Source organism: Salvia splendens, chromosome 7 (assembly GCF_004379255.2).
Source record: "Salvia splendens isolate huo1 chromosome 7, SspV2, whole genome shotgun sequence".
Taxonomy (NCBI): domain Eukaryota; kingdom Viridiplantae; phylum Streptophyta; class Magnoliopsida; order Lamiales; family Lamiaceae; genus Salvia; species Salvia splendens.
Window position 1 is genome coordinate 6,372,674 of NC_056038.1, and position 23,566 is coordinate 6,396,239.

General features: G+C 37.6%; 3 protein-coding genes across 4 annotated transcripts; 2 read left to right on the plus strand and 1 right to left on the minus strand.

Moving 5' to 3' along the window:
- Positions 1–5,726: 5,726 nt before the first annotated feature.
- Positions 5,727–6,287, plus strand: LOC121810316. Its single transcript, XM_042211113.1, has one exon. The coding sequence runs from the start codon at positions 5,727–5,729 to the stop codon at positions 6,285–6,287; it is 561 nt and encodes a 186-aa protein (XP_042067047.1).
- Positions 6,288–13,026: 6,739 nt separating this feature from the next.
- LOC121811346 lies at positions 13,027–15,269 on the plus strand. Its single transcript, XM_042212184.1, has 7 exons — positions 13,027–13,192; positions 13,253–13,324; positions 14,005–14,072; positions 14,441–14,558; positions 14,646–14,723; positions 14,839–14,934; positions 15,033–15,269. Exons 1-7 carry the CDS (start codon positions 13,058–13,060, stop codon positions 15,132–15,134), a joined length of 669 nt encoding a protein of 222 aa, XP_042068118.1. The 5' UTR covers positions 13,027–13,057; the 3' UTR covers positions 15,135–15,269.
- Positions 15,270–15,396: 127 nt separating this feature from the next.
- Positions 15,397–23,375, minus strand: LOC121811344 (DNA mismatch repair protein MSH6-like). Of its 2 annotated transcripts, none has more exons than XM_042212183.1 (21): positions 22,279–23,375; positions 21,742–21,874; positions 21,487–21,589; positions 21,341–21,394; positions 21,161–21,235; positions 20,908–20,976; positions 20,740–20,823; positions 20,433–20,627; positions 19,617–20,167; positions 19,398–19,527; positions 19,103–19,194; positions 18,828–19,006; positions 18,554–18,750; positions 18,372–18,473; positions 17,690–17,852; positions 17,013–17,299; positions 16,790–16,927; positions 16,456–16,535; positions 16,233–16,332; positions 15,990–16,119; positions 15,397–15,918 (listed from the first exon to the last, which is right to left on the minus strand). In XM_042212183.1, the coding sequence occupies exons 1-21, from the start codon at positions 23,120–23,122 to the stop codon at positions 15,689–15,691; spliced, it is 3,936 nt and encodes a 1,311-aa protein (XP_042068117.1). In that variant the 5' UTR covers positions 23,123–23,375; the 3' UTR covers positions 15,397–15,688. The 2 variants fall into 2 exon arrangements, with proteins under 2 accessions (XP_042068117.1, XP_042068116.1); XM_042212182.1 differs by having other exon boundaries at positions 18,554–18,756; positions 22,279–23,372.
- Between the last annotated feature and the right edge of the window lie 191 nt (positions 23,376–23,566).

A 23,566-nucleotide genomic window follows, 5' to 3' on the forward strand; every position in this document is an offset into this window, starting at 1 on the left:
CAACTTTAGCAACCCTGGACAGTAGAATAGTCCTTTGTAATAGCGTAACGCCATCTCGTAGGGTAGCGGAGTTGTGTGCCGAACAAGATTTGAAAAATGAAATTTTGTTTTCGCTTCTAACACTCTGTATTTACAGCTTAGCGAAAAAATTTCATCGTACTTGTCCTCGGTCTTATGAAGTAAACTTCTTTGACCGGACTTGGTCCTTGGTCTTATGAAGTAAACTTCTTTGACCGGACTTGGTCCTTGGTCTGATGAAATAAACATCTTTGACCGGACTCGTCTTTGGTCTGATGAAATAAACATCTTTGACCGGACTCGTCTTTGGTCTGATGAAATAAACATCTTTGACCGGACTCGTCTTTGGTCTGATGAAATAAACATCTTTGACCGGACTCGTCTTTGGTCTGATGAAATAAACATCTTTGACCGGACTCGTCTTTGGTCTGATGAAATAAACATCTTTGACCGGACTCGTCTTTGGTCTGATGAAATAAACATCTTTGACCGGACTCGTCTTTGGTCTGATGAAATAAACATCTTTGACCGGACTCGTCTTTGGTCTGATGAAATAAACATCTTTGACCGGACTCGTCTTTGGTCTGATGAAATAAACATCTTTGACCGGACTCGTCTTTGGTCTGATGAAATAAACATCTCTGACCGGACTTGGTTTGCGTTCTAATTTGGCGATTTTTGTCGCCGGGATCGAACTTTCCCTTGTCCTAATTCGGCGAGTTTTATCGCGTGGATCGGACTTTCCCAGTTAACCGAAGTGGTCTTATGCAGTAAACCTCTTTGACTAGACATGGTCGTCCTCGGTCTTATGAGGTAAACTTCTTTGACCGAACTTGGTCGTCCTAATTCGGCGAGGTTTATCGCGTGGATCGGACTTTCCCTTATTGCAGTTCGTTTCAGACGAAGTGCTTATTTCTTAAGCCGAATTGTGGTCTTGTATCTTCCTGAGAAGCTTGGACTCTCAATCGTTGGCTTATTGCAGTTCGTTTCAGACGAACTGCTTGTTTAAGCTGAATTGTGGTCTTGTATCCTCTTTAGAAGCTTTGACTTCACAATCGTTGGCTTATTGCAGTTCGTTTCAGACGAACTGCTTGTTTAAGCTGAATTGTGGTCTTGTATCCTCTTTAGAAGCTTTGACTCACAATCGTTGGCTTGTATATGTTCTAAGAAGGGGATCAGCCTTCGAAGAACAAGATACCTCAGTAACATTTGTAAGAGACGACACGCACAGAGACAGACAAAACACACAGACAAAACGCACAGAGACAAACAAAGACCAAGCAAACCAAAGAAAGCACATTGACCGAACAGGACTCAAGACTGACTGGACTGTCTCTTACAAATGGAACTTTTTGAGGTTGGAAACGTACCATGTTCGGGGTACTTGTGCTCCTGACACGTGAGTCAATTTGTAAGACCCTTTGCCGAGGACTTCTGACACCCGATATGGACCTTCCCATGTGGGTTCGAGTTCGCCCAGCTTTTCTGCTCGGCTTACTTCGTTGTTTCTCAAGACGAGATCTCCCACTTGAAATTGCAGCTTTTTCACCCTTTGGTTATAATACCGGGCTACTTGCTCCTTGTACTTGGCTGCTTTTATGCAGGCCAATTCTCTTCTTTCTTCGGCAAGATCTAGTTCGGCTCCCAGTCCGTCACCATTCACTTCTGAGGAGAAATGGAGGTCGGGGACTGGGTATGCCGATCTCAACCGGAATCACGGCTTCAGTGCCGTACACCATCGAGTTCGGCTCTGGTGTGACTTCGGTCATTTCGCCTGCCTCTGACTCCGGTTGCTGTGATCGCTATGCTTGATGGTGCCGAGCTGATTGCTCGGCACTTTTAAGCGCAATCTGCAAACTCTTGCTCTTTTTTGATCACCTCGGATGACCGCTATCCCTCCTTTAGTGGGGAAGGTGTTTGGCGAGGATGCCTCTGATCGCTATGATCGGGCTTCTTTTCGTCTCCTCTAGATGAGCTGTCTAAAGACCGTTTTCGACGGTCTGCCTCATCGGCTCGGGAGAACTGGTCCGCAATGTCCCACATCTCTTGAGCTGTTTGCGGACTGCATTCCACGAGCTTTCTGTAGAGAGCTCCGGGCAGGATTCCATTTTGGAATGCCGAAATGACAAGTAGATCATTGAGATTATCTACTTGTAGGCATTCCTTATGGAATCTCGTCAGGAAGTCGCTGATCTTTTCGTCGCGACCTTGACGTATAGAAAGCAGCTGAGCCGAAGTAATCCGGGCTTCCGCTTTCTGAAAGAACCTCCTGCTGGCGTTCCCGATGAGCAGCTCGGGGAACAGCTTGCACATATGGACCTCATTGAGACCCTGGTTCGCCATATTATACTGATAGCGTCCCAGGAAGTCATGAGGATCCACCAACCCGTCATAAGTCATTGACGGAGTTCGGTAGTTCTGTGGCAAGGAAGTTCGGGTGATATCGGCCGAGAACGGAGTCTTCAATGCTCCGTACATGGCGAACCCGACACCTCTTCGGTATGGAGGAGATGGAGTTCTCCTGTGATTCCGGTACCGAGGAGGAACAGGAACATGTCGGGGTTGAGGATTCTTCTTCCTGGAAGACACGGCACTACTGCGGTAGCGACTTTCATGTCTGGATGAGGAAGGAGAATCCACCGTTTTCGTCTTCGGCTCTTGGCTCTTTTGCAGGAAGGCTAAGAACTCATCCTGCTTCTCAGCCAAGAACAGCTTGACAGCCTCATTCAAATCAGGCTGCTGGGAAGACTCGGTGTGTGGACCTTTTGAGCGGCTTGTTCCTTCATCGTGAAAACTGGAAGTAGCTGTATCCCGAGGCTGTTTTCCGGACCTGCGGGCTGGACTAGCTTCCTCATGGTTTTCACGAACGGTATTACGGGTAGTGTGTGATCTGGTATGCATTTTTTTGGGGTGGAAAAAGGGTCAAAAATTCGCTTATCACAAATTTGGTTCTTCGTTTCCCACAGACGGCGCCAGTGATGAATCCGCGAATTTCTGATGTTAGTGAATGCAGGAAAATACAGATCACGACACAAAGAATTTACGTGGTTCGATTTACTGAGGTAAATCTACGTCCACGGGAAGAAAAGAGGGCAGAGTTGTATTGCTTGATCTGTTTTCTACAGCTTACAAATACAAACTTGCTATATGGTGTTTTATCTCTAGAGAGCTTAACCCTTTTCTATCTGATCTAAGTTCTATTTATACATTGAACTAAGATCGTGGCTTGCATCACCACTAATGATGGTTGTGGATGTCGTGGAGGTCCTGCATGTAGCGTAGGTCATGGCCTACGATCGTGGCCTGAGCAGACACCACGTGGTAGTGGGTGTGTTGGAAGTTGTGGAAATCCTGTATGGGTCCACTAACTCCTTGTTCGGTCGAATACTGAGACCGAACTGCTTTGGTTGCCGATCTGAGAGTAGAGCTTGATGCCGACCTGAGAGCAGAGCTTGATTGGTTGGCTTTTGCCGAGCTGTAGGCTGAGGCCGAACTCTTACTGAGACCGAACTGCTTTGGTTGCCGATCTGGGAGCTTGATGCCGACTTGAGAGCAGAGCTTGATTGGTTGGCTTTTACCGAGCTGTAGGCTGAGGCCGAACTCTTTGGTAATGCCGAACTCATACTCTTCCTTGGGCTTTGGGCTGATGGGCCGTTGGTGCTGTTGGGCTTGTTTAGTCCGTACCCCATCATTAAGTTAATTAGATAATTCGGTTATGATGTCAATTAGTTATTTGAATTCATTAATTAAATTTCAAAATTACAGATGGCAATCGACATTGGTCATGGAGGGGCAAAGTTTTATAAGTATAATACTATTATCTTATGTATTTGTTTTATTTATATGTAGGTATCTTAGAGGACATACTCATGTTTTAATATTACTACATCGTCAGCGCCTGTTTTTATACATCTGCGGCGGTATTCCATAGCGGCCAAAAATATAATTTAATAAGCTCATTTGGGAGACAATAATATTAACATTGCAATTGTATATTTGTATAGCCTAGTCGGGAAAAAGAGGCTACATTACTTATAGTACTACTATATTTTATTTTCCGCCAAAAATAAATGAACCTAGGAGTACATTTTTAGCAATATCCAATGTCGTATAATAATAATAATAATAATAATAATAATAATAATAATTTATAGAGAGATTATTGTCATTTGAAATCACAAAATTGTCTTGAAGTCTAGTCCGTTCCACAAAGTTTCAAATATGAATTTAAAATCACAAATTTTGGTTTTTTCACTATTGTCTCAACCGTCCTAAATTAGATTAAGCCAAGTAGTATGATTTTAGAGCCAGCTCCTATTTATCAAAGAAGATTTACAATTGAGATTTTGCACATACTAACAATGTCGAAGGATGTAGTTTTATAGGTTGATGTTGGTGGATTCTTATAACAAACATTGTTTTGCAAAATCCAAAAGGGAATTAGACGCATTCATCTTTTATATAGCACTAGCTACTATTTTGTTTCTCATTTTTGGAAAACAGACCAGTGTAAGTCTCTTAAGACAATTGTGATACCAACTAAGCCTAACAATTGTAAGCACGAATATTATGGTTTGTCGCATGCCTTTCAAATCACGATTTTATGGGTTAGTCATTGCAAGAGAGAGAATTTGGGCCGCTCTAACATTTATTCCAGCCCAATTCCAAATCAAATTTCTCCCACTGGCCCAATACTTAATTCTCGAGGTGCTACTGTGCCTTAAATAATGATGCTAAGTTGGTAACAACCCAGATTAGTCTAATACTTAATTTCACTCTCTCTTTCATTCTTTGCTTTTTATATTGATTAATGATTTTGTAAGAAAATTATAAGTAGTTACTTTTTCCATGATAATATAATACTATTAGATGAAAGGTAATGCCGTTGAACGGTTCCTCTATACCGACTTAAATTGGTTTGGTTGGTATGACTAAGTACTCAAAATATTTACTGCTAAATATATTAATATGGCTTCACATCTTCTAAATTAGCGCAAATCCCCAACAAATGTCTATTTCTATTTCTGACCGATTCTTAATCACTTTCCTAAGTAGTGCTAATATCATTTTAATTTTTACCAATTTGGCTATAATATGTCCTGAGCAAGTGTTAATTCTCCATCTGTTTTCTGATAAATTTACTATTTTAAAAATGAATTATCAAACTGAACTTCCTATGATATCCTATTTACTAAATCAAGAGACTTGCAATAATTTGATGTAACAGATTAACCTAGAGACGTTGTGTTATTATAGTCTATATATAATTGACGGTATAAAATAAGTAATTCAAGAAAATATATAGGATGATATAGTGTGCATGTATTAGAAATTAAATTCATTTTTTAATTCACATGGTATGCGCTATTTTTATGTGATTCAACACCAAGTCAACCAAATATTTCTTGAAAGTCATACTCATTTTACGTAGCTTATAACAACATTATATTGTAATGTGCAGTATATTATATAGTCTGGTATTAAAAATAAAATTATGGAGTAACAACTTCATTTGACATAGTAATTAGTTGTTACTGAGTCCACCATCAACACTAATCTCAAAGTTGGAGCGGTTTAACAAACCCCTCTCCCTCTCTCTTAATTTATAATCCAACAAAACGCATGCTTTTACTCCAACACTCTCTTCTCCAGTTAAATCTCCTAATTCAATTCAACACACATAACCACCCCTCACTCCTCCGCCGCCGATGGGGAACGCCGCCCCGCACCGCCTAGCCGGAAGAGTCATCCTCTCCGACGGCGGCGTCCTCACCTACGACTCACCAATCACCGCCGCGGAGCTCATGCTGGAGCATCCGCAGCACGTGGTGGTGGAATTCAATCCGATCGCGAGCGGCAAAAAGCCGGCGCCGCTCCCGGCGGATCAGAAGCTCGAGATCAGGAAAACCTACCTCATGCTCCGGATCAGGAGGGGAAAGCCGATCCAGCTGTCGTCGGAGGAAGCTCGGCGATTAATCCTCGCGAACGGCGCAGCGCTCAGATCGAATGCCGCGCTGGTGTCGTACACTGGATTCCTGCCGATTTTCGCGCGGATTTGCACCGCGATCGGAGGCGCTGGTGGCATCTCCGTGGCGGAGAATAGGAAGCGATCGGAGGAGGAGGAGGCGAGATTGGATTGCTTTGCGGAGATATTGGAGGGGAGGCCGGAGTTTATGAGGAGACAGATGTCGGGGAAGGGGTGGAAGCCGAGCTTGGATCCGATTCGAGAGAAAGCGGTGAAGGCGAAGGTTCGGCATTGGATAATGTAATGAAGCTTATAAAATACATCAGCTTTAATGTTATGTACATGTACATATATGGTATGGATGTTGCTACTCTGCTTTTGATATCTATATTATGTCGTTTTTTGGTTTGTTTTTTTCCTATATCCAACCAAATGGAATCTCGATTTTTATTTTTAAACAAAAAACCTAATCGAACTTAATCATCCGATAAAGCTAAAATATCCAAACTAAAAATATTACACAAATATATATATATATATATATATATATATATAAAACCAAAGACTTACAATCATCATAACATCTGAATATCATAATTTTTATTAATATATCAACCAATAGAAATGGAGTAATACATAGTATAATATCAAAAATAAATTCAGTTTTTTGGTTTTTTCAATTTTTAACATTAAAACCTAAAAACGAAAATTTACAAAAAAAATTGAATTGAACTGAATCAAAATCCTATGAAATTATACCAAATTTAAATTTCAGTTTGATTCAAATTGAATAATTAATTTTAGGGTATTTTGTTCACCCCATAGTCCTGTGTGCAAATATAATGTTTTGATGTATCCTCAATACAGGAGTGAAAATTAAAATAAAAAAGCAAAAATATTTGATATTATTACGTGATCGAAATACATTTGCACAAGTACTATTTCCAACTTATAGTTGAAACGAATGGAAGTTCATACTATAAGAAAAAAAAGATAGTATAGGAAAAGAATGGAATTAAAACAATTATTTTTCCTTCATATGAATTATAAAAAATTATATATAAATTGGTAACACATCATAAAATTTAGTACACCATCCGTCCCTTAATAGACGTCACACTTTCCTTTTTAGTTTGTCCCACAAAAGATGTCACACATTCTTTTTTTTGGAAAAAAGGTTCTCTCACATTAATATAAATATATTATTTTCTCTCTCCACTTAATATACAAAACAACATTGTTTTAAATCATGTGTCATTACTCAAATATGTTATCTATTATGGCACCGATGGAGTATGAATTTAATTCTAATTATATAAAAGAAACTTGAAAACCACAAGATGTGAAGGCCGGCTTAAAATTTAGCCCAATATCTGTAAAATAAACTCTTATCCAGAAAAAATCTAACGGCCCATTTTGTCTCTTGAGCACAGTCTTTTAAAAACCGCGAGAGAGGAAGATTTGGTTAAAATAAAATTAAAGTTGTACTACTAATTGTTTTGTACTATTAGTAATATCCCAATTTTTCCGATAACAAATACTCCATCCATAACATAAAAATAGAGACATTTTTCTTTTTCGTTTGCCTCATAAAAATAGTCTATTTTTATTTATAGAAAGTTTGAGCAAATGCCAAAACTGGTCCTGAACATATGCCAAATTTACGATTTTGAACATATACTTTATCTCTTGAATTTTTGCATCATGAATATTTCAACTCGGATCACAATTGGTCATATACTAACAATTCCGTCAATTTTTAAACGGTTTTAACCCGATTTTGATGGTTTTAACAGTCTCATTCGGGTTAAAACCGTTTAAAAATCGGTCAAAATCGGGTTAAAACCGTTTAAAAATTGACGGAATTGTTAGTGTAGGACCAATTGTGATCCGAGTTGAAATGTTCAGGATGCAAAAATTCAAAAGATAAAGTATATTACCAAAATCATAAAATGTGCATATGCTCAGGACCAGTTTTGGCTTCATCAACTCATTAATCATATACATCAATTTGTTTACAAGTGATATGACCTGACCTTATGACACCATTAAAAACTACTTCCTCTGTTTCTTCATAGTTGAGTCATTTTTCCATTTCGGGAAGTTTCTTCATAGTTGAGTCATTTTCATATATAGTAATTATTTTCTCTTTCTTACTTTACCTTCTCTTACTTTTTTCTCTCTACTTTATTCACTTTCTACTTTATTCTCTCCACCTTTTTATCTCTCTTACTTATTTTATCTATTTATTCAACACACTCAACATCCTTTTCTTAAACTCCGTACCGAAAAATTTCGCCTCAAATATGGTGAAACGGAGGGAGTACTAATAATAATGTAGGTTATACTATCCTCTAACACTATTTTAACTACTGTTCTCCTCATGTCTCTTACTTTACCAACCGGATATTAATCACTGTGTCATCTCAAATGTCCCTATTTTATAGGGACATGACGACACAGCCCAGCCACGATCCGTCTCCAAGCCCGACGAGCTCGTCTGATTGAGGCCCAACTGCTTCAACTGATCGAGGGCCAGCAGCCGCTCAAGGCCAGCAAAATATCTATACTACAGCTCAAGATAAACTTATAAACTTGGATCCTTATGCAAGGTCGATGGGGTTGACAATTAAAATAAATAGTGGAGTAACATTTTTTGAATCAACCACAAATGATGCTTATTTAAATTTTCAGTCGTCTGCATAAAATTGGCCCAACTGAAATTTAAGTGTATATAAAACTGCATTAGAGTGTCCACTATAAGGCGGACAACTCCAATAGTCTCGCCCCCTTTTTTGTTCACAGCTTCAGTTTTTTTGTTCACAGCCCCAATTTTTTTGTCCGCGCCCAAAAAAAAAGGTTTCCGCCACTATAGGCGGACACTTCCAATAGCCCCAATTTTTTTTCGTTTATTTTAATTCAATTATAATTAAAATTATCGGACTATACGTAGTTAGAAAAAAAAAACGGCTATAGGTGAAGAAATTAAAATTAAACACTACATTTTCGTCGTATTAAAGTACAAGAAAAATTATACAACGAAATATTAATCTATTGAACATCACGATGGTGTTCACACTGCGCCGCCACCTCCCCTATGTGCCCAAACTTCTTCAATCAAATCGGTCTGGAGTGCGGTATGTGTTGTGCTCCTGCGCATATCAGTGAAACGTTGGATCAAATATTCATTGCTCCGTGGTACGCCCATCTGGATCGGCACGGAGGCAACACTGTTACTTGTACTTGCGCCATCTTCCGGTGCCCAACGATCTGCAACAAATCCTTCATCTTCTATTATCATATTATGTAATATGATACATGCTAACATAATATTCGCAACATCATCTTCGTGTCAAACTCGTGTCGGGCACCGTATAATGGAATCCATAAATTTTAGTGAGAGAAAGTATGAGTGAAGAATTGAAATGGTGTAAAAATAATGAGTGAAATGAGGTGTATTTATAGATAAATTAAATTGAATTTTTTTAAAAAAATAAAAAAATAAAAAATCGTCCGCCCCTCTGCAAACCGCCCCCACTATAGGCCGGCTCGCCGGCCGCCCCGCCGCCCGGCGACCGGCGCGTCCTCGCACATTTCTCGGCGGAAGGCCTTCCGCCCCCTTTTTTTGTCCGCTTTGGGGCGGACGTCCCGCCCACTATAGACCGCCCCGTCTTCGCCGCCACCGGGGCGGCCGGCGCGCCTATACTATAGTGGACACTCTTAGATTTTACACCACCACAAAAATAAATATCTCATACATATATTAATGAATAATAAAATAATTATTAAAGTAATGTTACATTCACAAGGCCTACCAACCTCACCTACATGGGTCCGTTTTCACTATCATTTCATGGAAAAAGAAAAACCAAGCGATTACTTCAAATTAAATGCAAATTAATTTTTTCTTAAAATAGTCAATTTGAGGTCTATTTCAATTTCCAATCACCACTGAAACAATTGATGCAACTTGCAAGACACATATATCCATTTATTCAAAATCGACAAAACCCAATACTCTATGAAAGGTTTTGGTTGATTTAAACGGTAGAGTTTGCAAACATTTTTCTATACATATTTTCTTTTCAGTTTTTCTAAATTATTTGGAGAGATGATCATAAGATGTTAAAATACCTAAGCTTGTTCATACAGCGTCAAAGTATCTCATTATCTGGATAACAAAAAAAAAACAGATAAGATTTTATATTGATTTTCAAAAATAATTTTTAGTCCGAAGAATTTACATATAACTATTAGGATGAGATGAAGAGATAAATCTCAAAAATATGATATTTGTCACATTTATTTAAAAAATTACTTGCATTTTGTCCTGATCCGAAATTGCATGTTGGTAATCAATCTTACGAGCAAATTGGGCCAATCTTTTTTTATTTGAAGTTTGAACACAATGTTTACGCTCTTTCCAAGATACACACATATTTTCAGATTCTTAACCTAGATCATCAATTCAAATATATTTGAAGAAATGAAAAAACTGAAATTAAAGAGAGAAAGAAGCAAGAAATAGAATAAAAATGAAATTAGAGGGAGAAAGAAGCCAAAGATAAGAAGATAACGAGGATAAACACCAAATGACATCACGCCAAAATACAATACCAAATCATTAAATTGTAGTACTATTAGACCATCCACAGTGCCGCCCAGCCGAGCGCCGGCGCTGGGCTGTTCGCTGGGTGGTCTATTGCAGTCGCCCAGCGGGCGAATGGAGAGAGAAACCGCGCAGCGCTGGGCTATGGCTCGTATATGTCTCGTAAATTAAATTTCGTATATTGTGTGATTGTAGTACTATTAAATTGTAGTACTATTATTAAACTTTTCCAGTATATGTCTCGTAAATTAAATTTCGTATATTGTGTGATTGTTAATTATTTCATTTTGTATATATTTGTTAATAGTGATGTGGATATTATGTGGCTAGGCTATGGCTGGGCTATTGCTGGACTATTTGCTTGTTTTGATGATGCGGCAGGAGGATTTTTAGTGCTGATGATGTGGCAGTGGCTAGGCTATGGCTGGGCTATTGCTGGGCTATTCCTATTGTGGATGGTCTTATTGTATTGACCAAGAAGAACACTAATTGAACTCCAAATACTTAAAAACACATTTAAACTGTCAAAACAGAATAAAGCATAACATGAAGCCATATTGCATATTGCTACTACAATTACAAAAAACGTGAAAAAAGTATTAAATTGTTTATTAAGTTTTTATAGTACTATAAAACAAAATAAATATCCTATTGTAGATTTTACTATGGCACGTCATATTCAAGGATGTATGGAGCTCAACATTTTGTTATTGCTTCATTTTCGTCAACTATATATATTTACATTTAAAATATTTTAACAGATATATACTCGTCCTTATATATATATTTGTGATCAAGATAGAACCATTCTTAAACGTAGAACCATTCTTAAACGTAGAACAAATGACAAACGGAGGTCGTTAGATCTTTTAATCCAATGGTGTTGATTTGCACAGCAACTTCCCATTACAACCAAAACTATTATTAATGGGTGAATGCAGAGAAGTGAAAAAACATGCATGGACTCTTCTTCGTTTCATTCATTCTTCCATCAACATGTGAGTTTTTTCACATGTTGAGTCCGGAATGTCGTGAAAACATAGTCTAATATGTATGATTTTTAATCTTGACCGTCATTTTTTCCTCATCCAATGAATAAAATATGTAGAGTTCTAGGTTCTACACTTAAGAATGGTTCTATCTTTAACGCAACCCTATATATATATATATATAGTTGCGTTAGTGTGCTAACTAATTTACAGTAATAACTAACAACTTTCAATTCTGTGTATTAAAATTATCAACACAAAGACATAATTATATCAATACAACATGTAAATTTAAATATCAATACAATGACATAATTTATCAACACAAGAAAGATTGATAAATTTATGTCTTTGTGTTTATATTTTTAACATACCTATATATATATATATATATATATATATCGTGAGCATGACCACATTCTCCCGTGAGCTAGCTTTCAAGTTTCAAGTATCATTTCTACCAATCTCATCTTTATAGGGTCCAATCCAACAACGAAGCAAGTAAATGAAGATTTTATTTATTTTATTTCTTTATCCATAACTACGAATAAAATAATACTCCACCCAATTCCCACTTATGTAATTTCCATTTTTCTATTAAACAAATTAAGTAATTTCAGGTTGAATTTGGGGCCCTGCGGATAATGGGCCATGTAGCTGATGTTAGAGCGTGCTGTGGTAAATCGTGGGCCCATAAATTTAAATTTCTCGTATAATTTGGTGAGCCGTTGATCCAGCAATCATACAACTCATATTTTTCAAAAATAAGTAATTTCAGGTTATTATTATTATTATTATTATTATTATTATTATTATGTAATTTCTATTTTAAAAACTGCTAATTAAGGTTCCTTTTTTTCATAGTGTCTTTTTATTGGTGTTCTACAGCTACGATTGACTACAAATAATTACATCAAGAAGACTAATATTATTGCACACCGCCGCATACTTTATTTTATAAGTTGTTTATTTGTCATTAAAACCAAATATTCGATCTTATACACAAACAAAATAAAATTAACGTCAAATATTGTTGTTGGTGTAATTTATAGTATAGAAATATCAATGCAGCTCTTCTTATAGTAGTATATCATATATTGTGATTCCTCTTAGCAAGAAATCGTTACAAATTCGAAAAACAAATTTATCGTGCTCCCGCCATAAGATCGGTCGCAAAATACAATACTGTAGTACACATAAATATTCACGTAGCATAAGATTGTATCAAATTAAGAGGCTATAAAGTAGAAATCAATTAGGATGCAAAAAGTTAGGGTGAGTCCATAATTATTGAAGTTTGACAAAACATATTGAAAAATTTTGGCTTAAATGGGAGGTTGGCCACATGAACCCTTTAAGGGTATTAGCGTAACTTCGCATCTCCAAATATTTACATATATAAGAGGAGGCTTATCGAGTTTAATTACTAACAAATTTCATAACTTTTGAAGGAAAACAGAGGAAAGGGAGAGAGTGATGAGAGAAATGGTGTTATATATAGATGATTTGAGATCATCATATTCATCAAATATTTGCAGAATTTGCCACGAAGAAGAATTTGAGAGCTGCAAAAGTCTGGAGACTCCTTGTGGTTGTTCTGGCAGTGTCAAGGTATATTCATCTATATATACGTATTTTGGGGTGATCATTGAATATATTCTTGTTTTCCAGTTTGCACACAGAGATTGTGTACAGAGATGGTGCGATGAAAAAGGAAATACAATTTGCGAAATTTGCTTACAGGTGAGTTTTATATAATATGTATATATATATATATATATATATATATATATATATATAGAGAGAGAGAGAGAGAGAGAGGCTTTAATAGTAGTATAAAACTACTGGTTTAAAATTCTTCACATTTTTGCGATTTAGAATTCGTGTTTGAGAAGCTTCTCATATTCCTTTTTTCCACTAGTTTTGCTGAGGTTCAAAAGTTTGGATTTTTCAACCCGAGTTTTTCAACTTTGTCCTTTCTCAGATATTAAAACAAAGGAAGAAGAAGGAATTTCATGTTTTTTGTTCATTACATTTATTTTCATATTTAGATAGTAGTAGTATAATTATTAATAGTGCGTGGATGTGGTTATCCAGATATAAATATACTGTGCTAAAGGGGAAAGATAGATGTTAATGTCACTATCTCAACTGAAGTTCTTGGAGTATAAATAAGGCTGCCTTTTTATCCAGTTGAATGCTTGCTTATTTTTCTATTACTACAGTCTATGTGGAATGGGATGGGACACACCATATGTTCTTATCTACTTTTCTTTCCAAATTAATTCCCACTATTTTATAGTCTCCCCACTTTTTTTTTATTCATTTTGTGACGTCAGAGTTGTTAGACTTAGTAATATGGAGTATAATGAAAATGCTTCTTTTTTCTTTTCTTTTTTTTCCATTTATAAATTTAATTACAGAAATTTGAACCTGGGTACACATCGCCACCAAAGAAAATAAAGGTAATCGATGCAACAGTGACAATAAGGTATCCACTCTCCTCTCTCTCAATTAATTAATACGAGTAGTAGTAATTTTATACTCCACTTAGTATGCAACTGAAATAAGGATTTGTTTTTTTTTATTGTTTTTAAATACACCGGCTTGTTCATGGCTTATTATTTAATCAGTCCTCAATTTGAGGCTAATAATTCAAAACCCATACTATGTTTTTTAACTTTTTTTGTCTTACTAATGTCCCACTAAGTTGGTTATTAGAAGAAAAATAAAGAGATAAGCCTCACATCACAATTTAATACTACTATATAAAGAGATAAGTTGGTTATCATGCATCATATACATCATTGTGTACATAAATATCAATGCAATAGTTGTTTTATTCATTGAATGTGACAGGGGGAGTTTGGAAGTGCCAAGAAATGAGCAAGGAGAAAATGAAATAGTTGAAACAGAGCATCAATGTGAAGATGCAGATCATAGAAGCCCTTCTTTTTGCACAACACTGGCTCTAATTGTGAGTAATTTTCTGAATTATTGACTCCAATTCATATGGAAATTTATATAATTAGCTCCTAAAATTTGAGTTTTACTACTCTTGCAGTTCACAGCTCTTCTTCTAACAAGACACTTATTTGCTATTATAACTGGAGCAGGGGATTACCCCTTTTCATTACTAACGGTAAGTAGCCATATTTTCTACCATTAAACATTTATGCATAAATATCATTCTATGCTTTAGGAAACACCCAAAAGAAAATAAAGAATAAGTTGAATGTCTTGGAATGGTATTGCAGGTGCTTATAGCCAGGGCTAGTGGTATACTGGTTCCCATGTACATATTGATTAGGATTTTATCAGCACTACAGAGCAACATTAGGCATCATTATCAGGTATGTTGGATATCCTATACATATATCCATAAATATATCTACCTAGTTGCATAGTGCAAATTGTGCAATAGTTCAATAACATTTTACCTGTGTTTCAGAATGCGGATAGTGGGACAAACTCCGATGAAGATGAAGATGAAGATGAAGATGAAGATGAAGATGAAGAGCAGTGGCATAGTAGTATCGACGCACAAGTTTAACCAATTCTTTGTACCTTCTGTGTATTCTTCCCTCTTTTCCAATTTTCTTTCACATATAGATGAAGATATAGAAAAGCCTTACAGAAACATAATGAAGATGACATTTTTTTTAAAATTTTATCTGCAATTTCCAAATAAAATTGAAAGGGTGCCATAAATATGATGTGATGATTCCTTTTCATAGTTTTTCACCACTCACGAGTCACAACAATATCTGAAAGTCATTTACAACAAACTTTATAGCAACCTAGACAAGTAAAAATTGCAGTTGGAGCTCAAAACATTTCACAAAATATACTAGTAGCATTTTTTGGACAATATTCGAATAAGGGTCAAATATATTCACCAACAAGCATTGTAGCTCAACTAGCATATTGGATTAGAAAACTCAAGCTCAGAGCAAGTCATCATCGGAATGGCACTTGTACCTTTTAGCGCTCTGATGTAGATTTTCTTTCACCTGAACTCGAATTATACGGGTCAAAATTGCGCCATATGACGCGAATGGGATATTGTGTAAATCTGCAGGGTAGACTGTACAGGAAAGGTTTATACTATTGTTGTAGAAGTAAACTCGCTCTCGACTGCAGGCTAGTTAACAAGTTTATGTTCTTGCTTTCAGCAAGAGTGTGGTAGTCTGTAGTAGCTGTGATCTTTATCAAGTTTTCGATGATCAATGATGCTTTGTCTTCCCACATATGAGTGGCACCTAATTTATTGCCATAAGTTCCTTCAAACTCCTGAGACATTGCTGCAGCTTTTCGTAGCACTGTATCAGGAAGTCCTGGAAATAATAGCACCAGTAAGGGAGTGATCCTTGATGTTTTCCAGAAACTATTTCAACAGTTTACGAACCTGCTAACCGAGCAACATTAACACCATAACTTTTAGGGCATGCGCCGGGTGTCAATTTGTAAAGGAAGATTACTTCCTCAAGATCTCCGGCTCCTTTTCCGACTTGGCAAGCCATATGACGGAGGGAGACCTGTATGAATGTTTCAAGCAGGAAGGTTTACATAGAGCTTTGAAATTTTTTATCAACTGTCTGCTCGAGTATCATTATTGCTTGTTTGAAAAGAGAAGATATGATTGACATACCTTAGGATCACTCTTGTAGTCAACAGCTAATCTATGATAATGCGTAGAAAACATTCCCCGGCATTGCACTGTGTGAACAAAATGTTCGAGCACTGCAGCACTGCCAAAAGAGACCAAAATACGAGATTAAGGAATGAAATATGCTTGTTCACTAAAGCCGAGAGAATTAAGGATACTTGTTTACTAGTAGTAATTTTCAACAAAAAGAGTAAGTTGCACATACGCGATAGCTTGCCCATCTGATGTTGAAGTTCCTCGTCCCAGCTCATCCAGTGCCACAAGTGAGCTGCGCGTTGCTGATGTCTATATTCATCATTGACAACAAGTTAGCATGGCAAGATTTTAAATACAGGTAGCCTCTCGTATAAGAATAAAGCCTGATTATAAATCATATAATCAATCCCTGTACCCATTGCAAACCTGAAACCTAACCCATCTAAAAGTACCTTTTCCGAACCCCAGTGACATTTAATTATTTTCTCCTAAACACTCCCCGTTAGGTTTGAACGTGTTAGGTACCAGGTATATCCATTGACCTATCGACAAGATCAACTCACCAGCATGGCTGCAGTTTCCAGAAGCTCTGTCAGAAATGTGCTTTGACCAGCCATAATCTGATCTTTAGCACCCATTCGAACAAATATACGGTCAAAAGGATTCAAAGCAAAACTTTCTGCAGGTACATCAGCTCCCATCTGTAGAGAATCAAAGTGAACGTGTTGATAAAGAAAGCAGAATATCTTCGAGCAGTGCTTTGGGAAAAGAGATCCAACACCAAACCTGGGCCAAAATTACAGCCATGCAAACTTGGCGTAGAAGAGTAGACTTTCCACCCATGTTAGGACCAGTAAGCAGTATAAAGCTGGAGTTACCAGAACCACCTAGTGTGACATCATTGGTGACAAAGGTGCCCTCTCCGAGGGAATCACTCCTTAAAACAGGGTGCCCTAAGTTTTTAGCCATGAGGAATGGCACTTCATCAGGATTCGATGAAGCTATAACTGGACGACAACTTCTCCCTTCGTAATAATCACTTGCAATTGATAAGCTGATTAAGACATCCAGCTCTACAAAACAGGAACCAACTCTCATACATGAAATATATTCAGATATCCAATCTCTTTACTACAAAAACTACTACAACTGCAACTACATCAATTGAGTTGCATATAAAGGAAAATAACAGATGCGAATATATATGAAGGTTTTTAAATAAAATAGCTAAAACAGAAATACATTTTGAAAGCAAAGTTTTGTCACTTCTTTTCTAAAATAAATTTAGACTTGGGTTTTTTCTACCTAAGATATTAAGACATAGCATGAATTAAAGCCAAGTGTCAATCTCTTTCCGTCTCGACTTTCCCATAGAAGGAAAGATCTTAACAATCATAGTGCACACAAACACCGAGAAAAGTCCAACTCCAGATTCAAAACATCACTATACAGTAATACATTACCTGCAACAGTAGAGATGAATTGCCTCCATTTAATGTGATTCTCACAAAATCGTTCTATTAACCTCTGAAGAATGCTCTTCAATTTTGACTCCTTCTCTGATTCAGCTCGTGAAAGCTCTCCTATTAAATCTTTTATCACGGGGGACCAGTATCGGACAAAACCCTGTGAGATAAATCGTTTAGTTAGTTATCAAAGAAAATAGAGATCCAAGCAAGACAAGAAATATCTCAAGATAGTCAAACATATTCCAGATTCCACACTTACTGGAACATTTATGAAAGAAGCACAAGCCCTTGTGACATAAGCTACTGGAGAACAAATGGACCATTTTCCATTTAAGGAGCAAGCTTAAATTTTTGGCAGCTTTTACTTAAAATGGAATAAAATATTAAAAATACTAGTAATCACTGATTGATGTCGTATAAAAGTTGTTCAACACATTTACGAAACCATTGCACTTTACCAACTATTAACAAAATTTTGGCAAATACTGAAGCTTTTTACAGAGCCCATATATTTTCCAATCAGCATTAGGAATACTTTTGTTCTGCATAAAACCCTGTTTCTAAGACAAGCAATTTACCAACTCGAATAAATCGATGATGTTTAAGTCCCATTGGGAGCAAAGCATCTGAAGTAGATGGCATACACAGAATGCACAGCCAAACATTGTGGTTTTACCTTCTTAGATGATCGTAACTCAAATTCCTTCGGAATCGCCTGTGTCAAACTCTCAGGCATTTCCAAAAGGTATGCATCTTTTCCAATTGTTACATAACAGATCTGGAAGAATGGGATGAAATCAGATTAAATTATGCAAGAAATTTGTTCATCATAAATCTGGCTATTTTAGAAATGCTTACAGATGTATCTCCAAGTAATTTCTGCTGCTCCTTTAGATGTTTTTTGAGACTGGATTCAATGTCTTTAACCACTTGGCATGCAGCATCATAATCAAGATCAGCTCCTTCTCGAGGTACGATGCGCCCTGATTGATATGCCTCCTCCCAATCGAAGGCATCCTTGAAATGCCTCAAAATTGGATTGACATCAGGAATCCCTGAACCTGAAAACATCCATTATAAGGAGCTAATAACCAAGGAGAGTTACATACAGTGAAAGGTATTCCGCCTATACCAGGAATTAATAGATGACGTAGTAGTGTAGACTCCACATTCTCTAAAATAACACCAAGTGCAGAGCACGAATTGGTCATCATTTCACATCCACGAAGAACTGAAATGAACTCTTGAAGCTTCTTTTTTGATGCATCCTCATAGAGAACAACTTTATTTGCATTCCTGCCACTAGCTTCACTGTATTTACCCAGAAACCAAGAATGGAAACAGTTGAAGGATGCAGAACAGAAAAATCAGTGGAATGTATGAAACTGAAAATCTCTGCAACTTCACCTGCCAGCAAATATCCGTGCAAGCAAGCGTTCCATGTCAGGTAGTTTTGATAGCTCCTTTCTGAAGCTAAGGGCATAAGGTTGATTATCTCCCTATGATTCAAAACAAAACAATGTTTAAAAAAGCCTTTATACCATCAGAAGTCAACTTACAAGAACCAGCAATTAACAATAAGAATTTTCGGTTACACTAGTTCCTCTCTCAGATTGAGTAGATTCAAACACATCCAATGAAAACATTAAGGGCTCTAGACAATAGAACTTATGATGAGAGATGTTAGCATAGTCAAATATACCCTCAGTTCTGCTATAGCATCCTGCCGCTCCTTAATTGACTTGAGACGATACAAAGGTCTGGCTAGCCATGTCCTCAGTAGCCTTTTACCAAATGCTGTGGCACAATGGTTTAATTGAGCATATAATGTCCTGAAAATACAAGAACGACAGGGAAGAGGAAAAATAAGATGACACTGAACAAGCAATTTTCAAACAAAAATGAGAAGAGTTCAAGTCACCCAGAAGATTCTCCATTTCTGCTATTTTCAAATATCTCAAGGTTTTCCATGGCAGCAGCATCAAGAACCATGTATGGCTTTTGGGCAATTTCACCAAGACCAGAGCATGGGAGCAGATCAAATTTAGCAAATCTGAGGAGAGACTCGTCAAGGAAAGCCTGCCTTAAATAGAAAAGAGTTGCACCAAGTGCTGATAGTGCTTGGCTTCCATTTTCACCCTCACTTATGAGGTTGGATAGCACTTCTGGTAGGCAGTTTCTACCATCATTCTCCCTAGAAGAATCACTTTGCTGCAGAGTACTTTTATTTTCTGATGAACTATAAGAATGACCACCAAGGCGCTGATAAATGCTTGTAACTTCAGAAATAGCTTTATCAGCATCCCAAAATTCAGAGAAAGGAACCAGCTCATTAACCAGGGGATTTCGTGTATGCCTAAATAGTGCCTTTTCAGTCTCAGTACACAGCAACTTCGCCGGCTTTATAATTTCCACTGGCCTTAATTCAGATAATAAACAGCAAAGCGAACTGCAATCAGCATCATCCCTGAACTGATCAGAGATAACCATAGTTAATATCACATAGAAAATATATTGATGTGAGTAAAGAAAGCACAGAATAAAGTCTGCTGATACAGGCATATAAAGAAAATACACAATATCCACTATCTACTTCATGGATTCACGAATTAAGAGTAACAACATGTCCCACCATGAGCAAACCCTAAATCTTTATTCAGGATAGACCACAAGCATATTCAAGACATCAAGCTCTTTATATGCTTAGCAACAATATAATTCTGTTTTTCAATCCCACCTGCCCAAGGATAATCTTGCTTGTAGCAACATCAACAGCACAGATACCAAAAATGTGGATCCCTTGTTCACTTGCTGAAATTTGGCAGCTTTCCGTCACAGCAATTATATATGAAGCATCAGGGTTTGTTGTAAAACTTTCTCCCTCGGTTAAAGTTCCTTTAGTCATAACAGCACATATCTCGCGTTTGACAACCTGGAAAGATCAGCAGTACTTGCTAAACATCATAATGCAATAAATTAGTTTCCCTATGAGTCCCAGGACTTATTTAATTTAGTGAAATTGAAAGAACAATTGCTTCAATGACCTTATCCTTGGAGCCACTTTCTTTTCGACGAATGCCAAGCTGTTCAGGTGTCTCTGTTTGCTCCACAACAAGAACTCGATAACCCTAACAAATTTAAAAATCAAAATTAAAATAACTAAAATTGAGCTAGAGTAGACTAAAACCAGAACCTTTACAATGCAAGACAACCTTTCTTGCCAGCTTCTCTACATTGATTGTGAAGTTCTTCTCTGGAAATCCACAGTGAGGTTGGTCTCCCTAGCAGCACAAACAACCATCATTTAACAGCTTTAATTTAAGTGCTAAAACAATGAAAATAGAGTATCTATATGTGACAGATAGATACTACAAGTCTCAGGAGTGCAATTGTATGATCAAGATTCTCTCCTTCTCATCTAATTATAGTAGCATGTCAACATAAATAAACAACCAAGTCAAGTACCTTCATATACTGCAAACCAAGTTCTTTGGCTCCAACATGTGCATCCATTTCAAAAAGTTCATAAAACTTGCCCATCTGGTTCAACAATAAAAGATAAACATTGCAAATCTCAGAAAAGCAATGAGTTACATTGATAGCACTGACTATAAATTTTACTAGCTATATGAGTTTGGCTGATACCTTGAAAAAGAGAACTTTGTCCATATGCTTCGACTTAAACTCCCACCATTGCCGCTAACATTAACAAAACATATCAGATAAACTATTTGTAGATATCCACAAATGGGGATAAAACCAGCTATATGAAATTACAAATAAATCATTACCTGGCCACCCGTTAAATTCTTCACAAAGTTTGGAGGCAAGTATAAGGTTCTATGATCATATTTCTCATCCCCAGGGCGCCTCCGGTTGGCATCTCTACGATCTCTGCCAGAGAGAGAATCAGTTCAAATTTGTTCCAGTAAATCTTAGCAAATGCAAATGCCTCAAACAAATATCAGAACACCAAATGCTAACAGCATTACTAGAAGGCTATTCCATAAATGTAGAAGGAAGGTCAAAGCTACATAACAACTTACAACTCAAGGAAGTGCAATTTCTCTGCTTCACGTTTGGCAAATCTTTCTGCCGTGTCTACCATCGAAGGGCTATCCAGAAGGGATGCTGTTAGAGAAAAAGAGTGTTCTTTGGTTGTATCAGATGCCTTGACACCTGCAGTGACATAATTTAGATTTACTGCTGATCATAAGTATACCATTCTATTATACATCATTGACATTATCTAAAGTTTACAGATGTCCACAACGTGCATCGTATCATATTAAGGAGATATCAACAATAAGTATTAGTACTTCCATTTCTACCTGATGGAGTAAAAGCAATCAGGTTTACATTTATTACAGTATTACATCGCTGATGTTGATTATCAAACTAAAAAAACCATAATAACAATGTAACATGAACTCTTGAAGAAGTAGAACAAAAAGGCTCAAAAGAATAACATAATCAAGCTAAACTTCCTCAAACACACAACTCTTAATTTACTTTAATTTAATTATTTTTGCGCTTCAAACAAGAAATGAGTTCATAACAAACATAACTATTTCATCACTTACTATAAGTACTAGTTCTGCTAATAGGTTCGATCAGATTCTCAGCCTTGCCCGAAGGAGAAACCTTGGAAAAGCTACTCTTCAACTCCCCAGCAATTTTTCCCTTTTTACTAGAAACAACTTCTCCTTCGCCCCCTTTCCGTTTCCTGAGGCTCGTATTCTTCCTAACTTCAGCTCCACCACTTCCCTCTTCCTCCAACTCCAAATCCTCCAAACAGTCCTCATCTTCCAATATTCCATTCCCTGCCTTTTCCTCCCAGTCCTCATCATCCGAATCATCTTCTAGCTCTTTGAGATCAGGCTCATCCCCCTCCTCCTCCTCCTCGTCATCATCTTCCACTACCGAAAACCTTCTTAACCTCCGAAGCTTCTTTTTCACCGGCTCCTCAATCCACTCAACCTTTTCCCCCGAAAGATTCAAACTTTCCTCTTCGGCATCGTCATACTGAACCAAATGCTTCCCGGATGCCTCATCAAACGACTTCACGACGCCCTCGTACCACGACTTATCCAGCGGCCAATAAACCCTGACCCTTCTGTCAATAACCTCCGCCCCGTACGATTTCTTCTCCGAGGCAGGTTTCTCAGCGGAAGAGGCGCCGAAATTGGGGGTGATGAGTAGGAGGGGCTTCTTACGATTGGAATTGAGAGGTGAAGGAGTGATGGGGCTCTGGCTTGGAGGCGGGCCCACTCTAGGGTTAGGGTTTAGCTTGGAGAGAGATGGAGAGGGCGATTCTGAAGGAGCCGGAGATGATCCGGACGGGGTCTTGCCGAAGAAAGCGGTGATTTGACGCTGTTGATTGACTAAAGGGGAGCGCCCGTTGGTGGCCTTCTTCGACGGCGCCATTATGTAATAGTTGTATCAATTCAATGTGGAGACCTTTCAGCAATCAGTAGTGTGGAGAGAGAGAGAGATTTAAAAGCGGGAACGGATACCGAAGAGCATAGAGAGAGGGAGGGAGGGAAGGGCGGGAAAGAAAATGGCGAGTGTTGGCGGGAAGTGACGATGGGCGAGGAGGAAGAGTCCATGTGGCGCGTGCATTTCAACGTTGGGCGTTTTACCTAGGGTAGGACCTTGAGTCACTTTTGTGGTCTCTTCTCTTGTGAAGTATAAAGAGATTTGGACAATTGTCTGAAACTGCCCAGAGTTATGTGGGGTCTAAAACGCAACGATGACAAATGAGTACCGCACGATGCTCATACGTGATATGCCGATGATGAACAAAGCGCATAGGAAACAACATGATAAGCAAACTGTTTTCGATTTACTTAGGATTATAAATTGTGTACT

What these genes read in the sequence shown, in the direction of transcription:
- LOC121810316 (XM_042211113.1), top strand. Translation starts at nt 5,727, where the DNA reads ATGGGGAACGCCGCCCCGCACCGCCTAGCCGGAAGAGTCATCCTCTCC.
- LOC121811346 (XM_042212184.1), top strand. Translation starts at nt 13,058, where the DNA reads ATGAGAGAAATGGTGTTATATATAGATGATTTGAGATCATCATATTCA. An exon ending in TTTGCGAAATTTGCTTACAG is followed by an intron (nt 13,325 to 14,004) that starts GTGAGTTTTATA and finishes ATTTAATTACAG; the next exon opens with AAATTTGAACCTGGGTACAC. An exon ending in ACATTAGGCATCATTATCAG is followed by an intron (nt 14,935 to 15,032) that starts GTATGTTGGATA and finishes CCTGTGTTTCAG; the next exon opens with AATGCGGATAGTGGGACAAA.
- LOC121811344 (XM_042212182.1), bottom strand. Translation starts at nt 23,122, where the DNA reads ATGGCGCCGTCGAAGAAGGCCACCAACGGGCGCTCCCCTTTAGTCAAT. An exon ending in TAGCAGAACTAGTACTTATA is followed by an intron (nt 21,875 to 22,278) that starts GTAAGTGATGAA and finishes ATGTCACTGCAG; the next exon opens with GTGTCAAGGCATCTGATACA. An exon ending in ACTACAAGAGTGATCCTAAG is followed by an intron (nt 16,120 to 16,232) that starts GTATGTCAATCA and finishes ACATTCATACAG; the next exon opens with GTCTCCCTCCGTCATATGGC.